The 14326-nt window shown below is 46.3% G+C and overlaps 1 protein-coding gene across 1 annotated transcript in view; it reads left to right on the forward strand.

Moving 5' to 3' along the window:
- Window positions 1-14326, forward strand: part of LOC126201832 (uncharacterized) — an 827155-nt gene that overhangs the window by 539289 nt on the left and 273540 nt on the right. Inside the window, exon 3 of the mRNA XM_049936816.1 lies at window positions 6726-6911. Coding sequence (XP_049792773.1) covers window positions 6726-6911 — 186 coding nt within the window. The remainder of the gene's footprint in view (window positions 1-6725; window positions 6912-14326) is intronic.

The raw sequence follows: 14326 nt of genomic DNA on the forward strand, positions 1-14326 counted from the left end.
GGTATCTGTGATCCGTCCCATCCAGCCTATTCCTAAGGCTAAATGCCCTACCACCAAACCTTGATTTACTGTCGCTGTCTGCATCTCTGATATGCCATTCCCCCCTGACAACTCCCTACATCCTGCACCCACTGCGGAACACAACAACCACTTTGTCACCACATTCCTACAAGTTATCCATACCTTTGGCCGTGCGTACATACTCCATCAAACCTAGCTGGCTGCCAATTTCATCTTGCATCTCAATTTCCTAAACCGTTCCCACTTCGTCTTCACCTACCTATGTACTGTCACAAAGCCCCTTTTTGCTCCTGCGTACCGCATCCCCGACAACTCTAGCCAGACACCTCCAACCATGACAGGCTTATCTTGTAACCCATCCTTCACATCTATAGTGATAAATACTTCCGTCTCCAAAGTAGACCCTCACCCATCTCCTTATTAACATTAGTGCCAAGTTCCTCCTCGCAGCTGTTCCTACACTCCTGCTTCATCTGGAGCTGATCATCAGTCCTTCAGAGTCTCTCACAAGACAGTCAGCAGCACCGCATATTCTTCGTCAACAGCACAACAATGGCACATCAGTCATTATCAAAGTCGTCACCACTGCACCAAAACCATCAGTTTTTGATTTCAGCATCTGTTTTTGCCAGTTTTGAACGTATAATTGTAAATCTGTACTGCTGACGCGCTGGGACATTGCCTCTACCAGCTCAGCCCCATTGAAAGAATGAAATAATAATAAAAGAGAGACGTTGTCAAATGGTGTATGTCGTACGGTTTTATTTGGAATACTCAGCTATTCCCTGGGTGGTGGTTAGTTTATAATCGTCATGGTTATGTACTTTTAGTGCTTCTTTCAGAATACGTTTTGATTTCCGACGCGGTGGCTAGGCTGGTAGCACAGCAACAATGGAACTCCACATTCCGCTCCTTGTCATTTTCTATGAAATTATGTTTCATTACGCCGTTGCATATCGCAGCAAGATTTCTATTACGAATCTGGTTTATTTTCGTTACGTTCATACACGTGGCGCCAGGATGACGTTTGTCGAAGTCAGTTCTTTCATCGGTCCCTTCTGTTATCACTCAACGTCACCATTTACAAATTGTCATCCCGTATTTCGCATACTTTGCTAGAAACTCATTTCTGGCATATGTTATGGCACTTTTTATGATCTGAAGTGTTAGTTAAACTTACTGCATAGCGTTTCGCGTCATATACAGAGTGTTTCCATAAGAGCATGCAAAAACTTAATAGGACACAGAGGATGCTGCACTAAACAATTTCAAGCAGGGAACCTATGGCCGGAGAAGCCAGCTTAAGCAAATACACTCCTGGAAATGGAAAAAAGAACACATTGACACCGGTGTGTCAGACCCACCATACTTGCTCCGGACACTGCGAGAGGGCTGTACATGCAATGATCACACGCACGGCACAGCGGACGCACCAGGAACCGCGGTGTTGGCCGTCGAATGGCGCTAGCTGCGCAGCATTTGTGCACCGCCGCCGTCAGTGTCAGCCAGTTTGCCGTGGCATACGGAGCTCCATCGCAAACACTGGTAGCATGCCGCGACAGCGTGGACGTGAACCGTATGTGCAAGTTGACGGACTTTGAGCGAGGGCGTATAGTGGGCATGCGGGAGGCCGGGTGGACGTACCGCCGAATTGCTCAACACGTGGGGCGTGAGGTCTCCACAGTACATCGATGTTGTCGCCAGTGGTCGGCGGAAGGTGCACGTGCCCGTCGACCTGGGACCGGACCGCAGCGACGCACGGATGCACGCCAAGACCGTAGGATCCTACGCAGTGCCGTAGGGGACCGCACCGCCACTTCCCAGCAAATTAGGGACACTGTTGCTCCTGGGGTATCGGCGAGGACCATTCGCAACCGTCTCCATGAAGCTGGGCTACGGTCCCGCACACCGTTAGGCCGTCTTCCGCTCACGCCCCAACATCGTGCAGCCCGCCTCCAGTGGTGTCGCGACAGGCGTGAATGGAGGGACGAATGGAGACGTGTCGTCTTCAGCGATGAGAGTCGCTTCTGCCTTGGTGCCAATGATGGTCGTATGCGTGTTTGGCGCCGTGCAGGTGACCGCCACATTCAGGACTGCATACGACCGAGGCACACAGGGCCAACACCCGGCATCATGGTGTGGGGAGCGATCTCCTACACTGGCCGTACACCACTGGTGATCGTCGAGGGGACACTGAATAGTGCACGGTACATCCAAACCGTCATCGAACCCATCGTTCTACCATTCCTAGACCGGCAAGGGAACTTGCTGTTCCAACAGGACAATGCACGTCCGCATGTATCCCGTGCCACCCAACGTGCTCTAGAAGGTGTAAGTCAACTACCCTGGCCAGCAAGATCTCCGGATCTGTCCCCCATTGTGCATGTTTGGGACTGGATGAAGCGTCGTCTCACGCGGTCTGCACGTCCAGCACGAACGCTGGTCCAACTGAGGCGCCAGGTGGAAATGGCATGGCAAGCCGTTCCACAGGACTACATCCAGCATCTCTACGATCGTCTCCATGGGAGAATAGCAGCCTGCATTGCTGCGAAAGGTGGATATACACTGTACTAGTGCCGACATTGTGCATGCTCTGTTGCCTGTGTCTATGTGCCTGTGGTTCTGTCAGTGTGATCATGTGATGTATCTGACCCCAGGAATGTGTCAATAAAGTTTCCCCTTCCTGGGACAATGAATTCACGGTGTTCTTATTTCAATTTCCAGGAGTGTAATAGGGATAAAATCACATTACTGTGTTTTTATTTACATTAGACACAGTCAACTGCAAATACCATCATTGACACAATGAACGTATCATCTGTATTGTATCTTACGAAATATGCTGAAACTGACGGCCATCGACCTCAGTGCAAGCATGGCATCTACGAACAAGATTCTCACGCGCTCTAACACATATCCATGGTGTGTTTCGAATCACGTCACAGACAGATACAATTATGGCAACCAATTCTTTCCGATGAACCAGTCTTCACATCTGTCGATCTAGAGAAATAAACACTCGTTGCGACAGACGATGCCTATTAGGAAATGGTTCCCTGTACAGCCTTTCAGCAGCGAGAGCATTGCAACGTACTTCCCCATACAGAAGGCGCATGTCAGTGAGTTCTGCGAAACTGCACCGGTACTACTCCATCGTATTGTATTGTGTACTTTCAACATTGCAGCAGGGACAGCAATCGTGATAATATAATATATAAGAAACTCTCAGCTTCGATTGCGGTAATGAAACCAACCTTTACCTTTTAACAGGCGTAGTCACATTTGACTTAACACTTATGTACCGCATTTTTAAAATGTGACTACGCCTATTCAGGTTGTTTTAGTTTTATTTCCAGAGCATGCACTCTTAGACAAATTATAGATTCAGGTACATCTTCTGAACAAGGCTCAATTACTTGGGCTGAAACCTAGGTAAAGGTTGGTTTCATTACCACAATTGAGGCTGATAGTTCCTTATATATTGTACTGTATTGTACTGCACGTCTCTGAGTAGGACTAACAATTGGGTCTGTCGTTTTGACTCATAGCACGTTCTATCATGAGACAATGTAAACACGATACAAGAGTGTCACCTTATGGACATCTAAAGTAAACAAAACCTGCAAAAAATGGTTCAAATGACTAAGCACTATGGGACTTAACATCTGAGGTCATCAGTCTCCTAGACTTAGAACTACTAAAACCTATCTAACCTAAGGACATCACACACAGTCATTACCGAGGCAGGATTCGAACCTGCGACCGTACCATCAGCGTGGTTCCGGACTAAAGCCTCTAGAACCGCTCGGCCACAGCGGCCGGCAAAACCTGCGTCATTACTTGCTTGTAATCAGGCTCGTCCTCCTCCTTTCCTTGCAGGAAATAGAGACGTAAAAAAAGCACATTCCGTGTAAACTTTTACGCATGTTAGTTGTAAATAAACTTCTAGCATCTCGCAAGCGGCGAAACTAGGATCTCCTCGTCCTATTGTCTTCACAGTAATGCTAAACAAATAGGTAAACAAGACTTCCGCATGTCCTTAAGCTGGCTTCTCCGACTCCAGGTTCCCTACATTAAATTGTTCAGTGGAGCATTCTCTATGTCCTGTTACATTTTTGCACGTTCTTACGGAAACATCCTGTATATACTGATGAGCGAAAACATTGTGACAACTGCGCGTCGTTGACTGAATGCCGTTTGTTGGCGTTTCGGGCACGTGACAAGGTAAGGAAAGTGTACAAGCGGAGCAGAGGCGAATGGAGAATCATTCTAGCGACGATATGACCTGCAAATGAGGAATCCATTGATATAAGAAACGCTGACAAAGTACATACTGTTACGGTCTAGCATCTGGGAACTAGCATCTCGCAAGCGGCGAAACTAGGATCTCCTCGTCCTATTGTCTTCACCATCTGTGTAAAATGGTTGAAGGACGGTGAACTTACGAGCAGGCGAGAGGGTGTTAGACGTCCACACCTCATTGCATAACGTGGAAGCCAGATGGCTTACGATTGTAGTGGGCACGGCATCATCAAGATTTGACGGTGGATTTCCGGGACCGTGTCGCGTGGTCGGATGAATCAAGTCGTTTGCTACATCAGGTCGATGGCCGTGTCCGGAAGCGCTCTCAGCCAGCCGAACGGCTACTCTAAACCACAACGTGGAGTACGAGTCTGAAGACAGTATTTGCTATGGGGCCTTCAACGGGACGCACGGTCGTACTTGAAGGCACCATGGCTGCTATGGACTACGTGAACGCAGTTGCGAACCACGTGCATACCTCCGCGCTTTACATATTCCACAACGGCGAAGGCATGTACCAGCCGGATAAGTGTCCATCAGAAGGTCAGAAACTTTCTACAGTGGTTTGAGGAGCATGAAAATAATAGCGCGTTTATGTCCTGGCTACAGAATTCGCCTGGGATACTATCATGTGCTATCTCCACGCCCACGAACCACCGGTCGCTAATTTACGGAATTTCGTGACCTGTGCTTAAACATATGGTATCACGTATCATGTACGTACGGAAAGCTACGAAAGATTTGTCGAACCAAAGCCACACAGAATCGCTCCCATATTACTTATAAAGCGCACCAACACGCTTTTAAAAAGGTGGTCTTAATGTTTTGCATCAGTGTATGTATGTATGACTACAGCTTTTGATCTTTTGAATGCTTTTGGACTTGTGTTGGACTTTTTGACTCTCTGGTATTATACGAGGGTCGTTCGGAAAGTAATGCCTCCTATTCTTTTGTGGCGACTTTCGATGTCCGCGACAGACGTCGTTGATGTAGTGCTAATGCCTGAACCTTCCTGTTTCATTTGCAGGTTGTTCCGTTGTTCTGCGGTAGTTAGCGCCAGGAGTGTTCTAAACTGGAGTCTCACAAGGACGCGCGTATAAAACAGTGATGTGTGATTGAATTCCTCGCAGCTGAAGAAATTGCACCCATTCAAATCCACCGACGCTTGCTAAAGGTGTATGGAGACGATACAATAGCCGTTACCAATGTAACGTGATGAGTACAGCATTTTCAAGGTGGTGAAAAGGGTGTGCATGGCAAGCCACGCCCCGGTCGACCCTGCACAGATGTCATCCCACGCAAAAAGAGCATCTTGATCACCTCATCCGTGCTGAGCTGCGGATAACGACCAGAGAATTTTGTGCAAAGCTGAATGTCGGCTGTCAATAATTGTAAACAATACTATAACATCATGGATAACGCACAGTCTGTGCGAGATGGATCCCGCGGATGCTTACAGAAGAACAAAAAACACATTGAATGGAAATTTGTCGGGACCCTGCTCGACCAATATAACTGAAGGTGACAATTTTCTGAATAGCATCACCGGACAGTGGACGTGCTGTCGCCACCAGAAACCTGAGTCCAAAAGACAGTCCATGGAATGGTGCCAAGCAAATTCTCCGTGAAAGAAGAAATTCCAGACAACCGTCTGCAGGCAAAATGATGTGCACAGTCTTCTGCGATAGCGAGGGTGTGGTTTTTTTGGATGTCCTGGAGCCTGGAGAAACTGTCAATCCAGCACGCTAAAAGACGACACTGACTAACCAGAAAGCCCGAATTTATAGGATGAGGCCAGAGAAGAAGACCAACTTTCACCTGCAACATGATAACGCCGGGCTCCACTCTAGTTTTGCGATCACACATCCCATGGCAAAATTCAGCTTGACTGTCTTACGACATCCACCATACGGTCCCGATTTAGCGCCTTCAGACTTCCATCTCTTTGGGTCTCTGAAAGATGGACTACGTGGCGAACATTTTCAAGACTAAGATGCTGTTGTCAAAGGTGTAAGGAAGTGGTCAGTCTCGATTGGTTCCGATTTTTACAAGCGGGGTGTACAGGTTCTGGTCTATCGTTGGCAGAAGTGCCTAACAAATGGTCGTGACTGTGGAAAAATGACAGTATGTAGCTGAAATATTGCTCTATTTAGCTGTGCTGTTGTGATTTATGTATCTCCTGTAGTTTCCTTGAATAAAAATTTGAGGCGTTATTTACGGAACAAGCCTCGTACATGTACGGATTACTCGTACTGCAGCCCTCGTTGTTCCCTACCGATGATGCGAACTGAACTGACTAGAACGTTATTTTTTTTAATTATGTCATTCTTTTATTGAAATTTCCTGTCATATTTTATTTACGTTTGGGACATCACAGTTATCTGCTTGTGTGGTTGTTTTAGGACCTGCACCGCACGGGCTGTTCGCTGTTCTGCGGCGCAGAGGCGGAGCAGAACCAGGCGCTGCTGAAGCGGGTGCTACTAGCCTACGCGCGTTGGAACAAGGCGGTCGGCTACTGCCAGGGCTTCAACATGCTGGCCGCGCTCATACTGCAGGTCATGGACCGCTCCGAGGCTGACTCCGTCAAGGTAGGCAGGCCCGCCGCTCACTGCACTCCACCACTCCGTTTGGCACTCTCATGCTGCAACCACTATCCAGTGCTCGTTAAGTGGGCTGACTGCGCTGGTACCCAATTCTCGTAAGCATGTTTTAGACAGGAGCGAAAACAGGCAAACAATAATCAGGGAACGAGAATTCTCTTCAGTGTAAACGGTAACATCGAATGAGCAAATGGAATTGGTAGTGGTAGATTCGCTCTCCGCTTCGGCGTTAGCTGAAAAGGAAGCTTTCGTCTGCTATCTAGTCTACTTTTCCTGATGTCGATATGAATAGTGTCAGCGATGGAGTGATTGGAAGGGAATTTTATGTTGCTGATAGAAGAATATGCGAGGGACGTTGAATCAGCAAAGCAACATCTTTTTTCTTCTGAACAGGTCGGTTTTATTCGGGATTCCAACACACCGTGATATATCCAACTCGTTTGGCTACAAAATCCATTCTTCAACGTAATCTCCGTTGAGTGCAACGGCCTTACACCACCCTACTGGGTGGGCCTGTATGCCCGCCTCGTACCACACTACTGGTCGACTTCGTAGCTAACGTCCTGCATCCTTCATCATTGGGTCGAGTCCTTCCTCGGGCATGGGTGTGTGTGTTGTTCTTAGCATAAGTTAGTACAAGATAGTGTAAGTCTATGGACCGATGACCTCAGCAGTTTGGTCGCTTAGGAATTCACACACATTTGAACATTTTGGAGTGATGTTCTGAGGTTCCAATACATGGTTCCACCGTGCATCTCTCTCGGTTGTTGAGGCCAGTCTCACTACTCTACGGTACGGGGATGAGAATCTGCAACCAACAGTTGGGCCATATCGCCAACATTTAGGAGGAAATCTCATCTCGGTGAACGGTAAGTCATGTGCTCATTGTGCCATTCTCGTGATCACGTACCTTCAGAAAGCTATGATCACCACAGTGGAGCCTGCCTGTTCCCCTGACATGAATGCAGCCAAACATGTGTGGAACTGAAAGTAGCTGTTTTCGGACGTCTAAAACGATCGCGTACTCCGTGCCACTTAGGCTGACTCGCCATTGAAGAGTTGGATAATTTGCAGCAGGTGTTTGACGAACTCATCGACGGTACTCCACGATGGACTGAAGTCTGCATCCGCTCAAGACGACGGGTAACAATGTACTGACGTTGCTCAGGTGGCAACAGAAAAAAGGGAAATAGACTATTTTGTTGTTAAACAAATGTTTCAAAAATGTGTGTGAAATCTTATGGGACGTAACTGCTAAGGTCATAGGTCCCTAAGCTTACACACTACTTAACCTAAATCATCCTAAGGACAAACACACTCATCCATGCCCGAGGGAGGACTCGAACCTCTTCCGGGACCAGCCGCACAGAATATGACTGCAGCGCCTTAGACCGCTCGGCTAATCCCACGCGGCAACAAATGTTTATATTTTTGATTTGATGATCTGGACACACTACAAATGAATACTTGCGCATGCGTCACAGCCAATTTTTTATTTTCTGTGCCACGAATTTTGAAAAAAATGGATGTTGCAAAAATTTTGTTACTGTGTGCATTTCACATTTCATTAATGATATTTTGTTGAGATTATCTCTTGTAGGCAGTTTAATAAAATCCTGGAAATGCTTCACATTCGTTAATGCAGATATTAAAAAATACCTGATATATAGCAACTATTGAAATGAGGAACACTAAGGCAAATGTCTGCGGTTGCTAATAACCATTTATTATCGTTTCATTAATTATTCACACTCTGGTATATATGGAAAAGAAGGCATATTCGACTGAGCAGGAAGTTATTCATTTTTCTTACGCAATTGCTCAGAAGCACATTCTTTTTCTTTATTAATTGAAAAGCGGTACAGAAATTACTAGACACTGGGTGCGTTAGAAAAATCGATCTGATTGTCAACAACCCTGTATTTTGCGTAGCTGGCTAGTTCATCTGCTGTACTCACACTCTTTTTTAGTGACAGTGGCTTTCGTACACAAACAAAGGCTTATGACAAATCATTCCCTACTTCTGTGTGAAGGAATGCAAAAGTAACTTTACTCGTTCGGAACTTTTCAAGACATTTCAAACATCTGAAAGTTGAAGTAGAAAAATTTTTTCACCGTTAACCATTTCGCATTTTTTCTACAACACACGTAATTTCAGTGGTTTAATGTAACGTTTTCTATGGCATTAATCTGCGTTGATACTATTTCTGAAGGATTCTTGTGTAATCTCACGTTCTTCCTCCTCCTCCTTCTCCTCCTCCTCCTCCTCCTCCTCCTCCTCCATATGACTCCAATGACGTCTACAAAGAAATTGTGCACTCTCTGTGTTAAAAATATTACTCTTGTATTGATAACCTCGGTTCATGGCGCAGACGATTTACAGACACCATTCGGGTAAAACAGCCGACGTTCAGGAAGTCGATATTTGATAGTGCTAGCGTAATCAGTTCAGACATAACAGATAAACATGACAGGGGAAAATGGTTTCTGAAAATTGGCTTTTTGCCTGCTGGAAGTTCTGTTGTATGTAAACGCAGCAAAAGCGTGGGCGAGCCTTCCGCGGTGACATTCACAATCATGACTATTTCCTACTTTCGGCGCTTGTTTCCAGAATACGTCGTTATTTTCGAACTGTGTTTAGACAGGAATCCAACAGCACGAGTTCATTTATAATCATCACTGTCAACTGCTGGTGGCATTTCTTTCGGAATGTGTAGCATGTTTTTCCTACAAAAATTAGGTTTAGCGTACGATACGACAAGTTTTTATGATTTCAAGCAGTAAATGTACTTCTAGCATACAATTTATAATCATCTTGATTAACAATGTTTACCTCCACGTCTTTTAATCCCCATCGGACTTAACTTAGTTTTATCTCCGAAATCGAAAGAATATAGTTTCCTCGTTACGTCATTAGTAACAGCAAAACAGTTGCTACTTCGACATCTTAACTTCCATGATCGCTTGCGACAGACGCCAGCAACGTACATTCAAAGGTAGGTGCTTCGACGTGACGCGGTAAATTTTTACATTGTGCCGAAGTGTTTTTTGAAATGTATCTAAATTAATTCGCACAAATTTTAGGGGAGTTCTTTCATATTTCATTGTCTACCATCACGTAATGTTCTCCTTAACACTCAGTCAACTAATATCGGCCGTAATCAGTTCGACTCTCTCTGAGAGAAGAATCGTGGGCCTAGCTAGAGGTCAAATTAACTTCAAAGCGTGTACCTTCTCGGCACAATTTATTTTGTAGGCGCGTTAACAATGACGATGGTTCGTTATAGGCTGAATTCACAAGAAGACGGCATGACAATCTGTTTTTTTCCAATTTTTTAATAATTATTGTTCGTGATGCCCAGAACTCAAATATCAGTCAGCCAAAGCATAAGCAATTGGATGCAGCACAAAATCGACTCTGAAATTTAGGATGGTCTTTAATTCAGTAATTTATGGACCGTTTTGTTGATGAGCCACTTGAGTCTGTGGAAGAATGCTCGCTTACAATATGGGTGGATGAGGTTCAATTGCCAACTGAGGGCAATTTTTTTAACAATGGTACGTGTTCTAAGAGCATTTCCGTTAAGTGTGAAATACCTAAAGATGGAAAAAAAATAAATCGGTAGTGCTGAAGAGTGGTAATCGAAGATTCCAGTCATTTTTCTCGTCTTTTCCCTTCATACCTAATATTTGCGTTCATTTAAATATGAAATTTATCAAACATTCGCTAATTAACAAGTACATTTGCGTGGCCTCTCTCTCTCTCTCTCTCTCTCTCTCTCACACACACACACACACAGAGAGAGAGAGAGAGAGAGGTTGAGGTCACTAGTCCCCTAGAACCCAGAACTAGTCAAACCCAACCAACCCAAGGACATCACAAACATCCATGCCCGAGGCAGGATTCGAACCTGCGACCGTAGCGGTCTTGCGGTTCCAGACTGCAGCGCCTTTAACCGCACGGCCACTTCGGCCGGCAGAGAGAGAGGAAGAGACTGTTAAAGAGAACAGAAATAAACAGACGTTATTTTTCAGTGTCTACTACGTTAGGCCGGTAATATGTACATAAACAAACCAAATAGGAACAGACATAAAGTGAACACACAGTAATTACGACTCTCAATCACAGTTTTCTGTAAAATAGCTGCAGTTTGTGACAGAAGAATAACGTTGCTCCACAGCAATTAGTGCAAAGAACATGAAAAGTATGAAGAAAAAACTTCGTAATGTGAAAATGTGTTTATCTTTCATGAATGAAGTCATTGCGCGACCTCCAGCGTGACCAGATGAGAGGAAATGCTGCCAGCCAGAAACTCGAATAACTGCAAGTAATGATCTACACTCATGCTCATAAATTGAGGATAATGCTGATACGTGGTGAAACAACGCTCTGGTGGGCGGTTTGCGGGTTTAAATCACCTCGTGGTATGACCATGCGGTCGTTCGCGCGCTGACACTTGTTGATGGCCCAGTTTTGAAATCTGCAGCAATTTACGGATTGGTTGCACTTCTGTCACGTTGAATGATTGTCTTCAGTCGCCGTTGGTCCCGTTCTTGCAGGATCTTCTTCCGGCCGCAGCGACGTCGGAGATTTGATATTCACGGTACACTCGTGAAATTGTCCTACGCGAAAATCCCAACTTCATCGCCGTCTCAGGAATGCTATGTCGCGCCGCTCGTGAGCCGTCTATAACACCACCTTGAAACTCACTTTTATCTTTCTAACCTGCCATTGTAGCAACAGTAAACGATCTAACAACTGCGCCAGACACTTGTTGCCTTATATAGGCGTTGCCGACCGCGGCGCCGTATTTGGCCTGTTTTTATATCTCTGTATTTCAATATGCATGCCTATACCATTTTCTTTGACGCTTCGGTGTGTATTTGTACTGACTAGGACAGCATTTCCTATTCGGATCACCTCGGCAAATGGCTCGTTTGCGGACCCGTGCTTACTAAAACGTTCTTGTTAATCTTATCGTAAACTTTTACCTTGTTTACAAATTCTGCAGTTGGGATGTCTCTGGCGCCCCTCTAAATCGAGCACTTGTGCCGCTTGGGTCTTAAACCGGCCCTGCACACTAATAAGCCCACCAGCTTCATTCGCGGTGTGGCCAGGTACACGTCCTGAGACGATAACTCCTTCCTGCCATTCTGTTAAGTCTACAGGTTGACGCGCCTTACTGTGCTGTAGAATCACCTGGCAGCCCATACATGTTCTTCGCCATCTTCAGCGATACAAAGCGATCACTACGATCTTTTAAGTGGGTAACATACCGGGTGATCAAAAAGTCAGTGTAAATTTGAAAACTTAATAAAACACGGAATAATGTAGATATAGAGGTAAAAATTGAAACACATGCTTGGAATGACATGGGGTTTTATTAGAACAAAAAAAAAAACACCCCATATTGCTAGACGCGTGAAAGATCTCTTGCGCGTGTCGTTTGGTGATGATCGTGTGCTCAGCCGCCACTTTCCTCCCAGGTTCCCAGACCTCAGTCCGTGCGATTATTGGCTTTGGGGTCACCTGAAGTCGCAAGTGTATGGTGATCGACTGACATCTCTAGGGATGCTGAAAGACAACATCCGACGCCAATGCCTCACCATAACTCCGGACATGCTTTACAGTGCTGTTCACAACATTATTCTTCGACTACAGCTATTGTTGAGGAATGATGGTGGACATATTGAGCATTTCCTGTAAAGAACATCATCTTTGCTTTGTCTTGCTTTGTTATGCTAATTATTGCTATTCATCAGATGAAGCGCCATCTGTCGGACATTTCTTGAACGTTTGTATTTTCTTGGTTCTAATAAAACCCTATGTAATTCCAAGCATGTGTGTCAATTTGTATCTCTTTATCTACATTATTCCGTGATTTATTCAGTTTTCAAATTTATACTGACTTTTTGATCACCCGGTATTTTGTCGAGAGAGCATCGGAAGACGATCTTGTTCTGGTTTCGTTCTGAAATCAAGTGCATGCCTAAAGACTCACATACTTGGTCAACTGAGCCTGTTTCAGTATTTATCCTCTACGTAGGAAAATCTTTCGGTCAGCAGATCAGAAACCAACTTCTCTGTTCCCCCTTGACCGAGTTTCCTCCCGCAGTGAATTCCACCGGCCTCCGACTTCCCTCGTAGGAAGCCTTCATCTCACAGCCCCAGGCTGCAGTCACTCTGCGGCTTGATCGCCGCCATTTGCCGGCACGGACTGGAGTGCACACCCCCGCAGGCCGAGCGCAGTCAGCAGGGGTGCTGGGTGCGGTGCCCAACGGCGCGGGCCCGCAATAAAGAAGGCTCGGTCTTAAATCCCAGTGACGTCACGCCGGCGGAAAGGCGAGCCGGTTATCGACGGCGGGGAGGCGGCTGGAGATCTGAACCCCTGGCTCACTGCACCGCAGTGGGCAACCGACTGCGTTCAGCAGACGATCGGATACTCGACTGTCTTCTCGTTCACGTGTTTCGTTTTTCAATCTAATGAAAGAACAGAACGACAGTAGTCCCTACGGCCACGTCAGCTATGTGAATGTTTCTCACTCACTCTCCAGGTTTGGGTGGTTTCACTTGATAAGTGAGATCTGACGGAACCAAGACTCTGACGTTTATGTCAGTTACACTCCTGGAAATTGAAATAAGAACACCGTGAATTCATTGTCCCAGGAAGGGGAAACTTTATTGACACATTCCTGGGGTCAGATACATCACATGATCACACTGACAGAACCACAGGCACATAGACACAGGCAACAGAGCATGCACAATGTCGGCACTAGTACAGTGTATATCCACCTTTCGCAGCAATGCAGGCTGCTATTCTCCCATGGAGACGATCGTAGAGATGCTGGATGTAGTCCTGTGGAGCGGCTTGCCATGCCATTTCCACCTGGCGCCTCAGTTGGACCAGCGTTCGTGCTGGACGTGCAGACCGCGTGAGACGACGCTTCATCCAGTCCCAAACATGCTCAATGGGGGACAGATCCGGAGATCTTGCTGGCCAGGGTAGTTGACTTACACCTTCTAGAGCACGTTGGGTGGCACGGGATACATGCGGACGTGCATTGTCCTGTTGGAACAGCAAGTTCCCTTGCCGGTCTAGGAATGGTAGAACGATGGGTTCGATGACGGTTTGGATGTACCGTGCACTATTCAGTGTCCCCTCGACGATCACCAGTGGTGTACGGCCAGTGTAGGAGATCGTTCCCCACACCATGATGCCGGGTGTTGGCCCTGTGTGCCTCGGTCATATGCAGTCCTGATTGTGGCGCTCACCTGCACGGCGCCAAACACGCATACGACCATCATTGGCACCAAGGCAGAAGCGACTCTCATCGCTGAAGACGACACGTCTCCATTTGTCCCTCCATTCACGCCTGTCGCGACACCACTGGAGGCGGGC

This window comes from Schistocerca nitens, chromosome 1 (assembly GCF_023898315.1).
Source record: "Schistocerca nitens isolate TAMUIC-IGC-003100 chromosome 1, iqSchNite1.1, whole genome shotgun sequence".
Classification (NCBI taxonomy): domain Eukaryota; kingdom Metazoa; phylum Arthropoda; class Insecta; order Orthoptera; family Acrididae; genus Schistocerca; species Schistocerca nitens.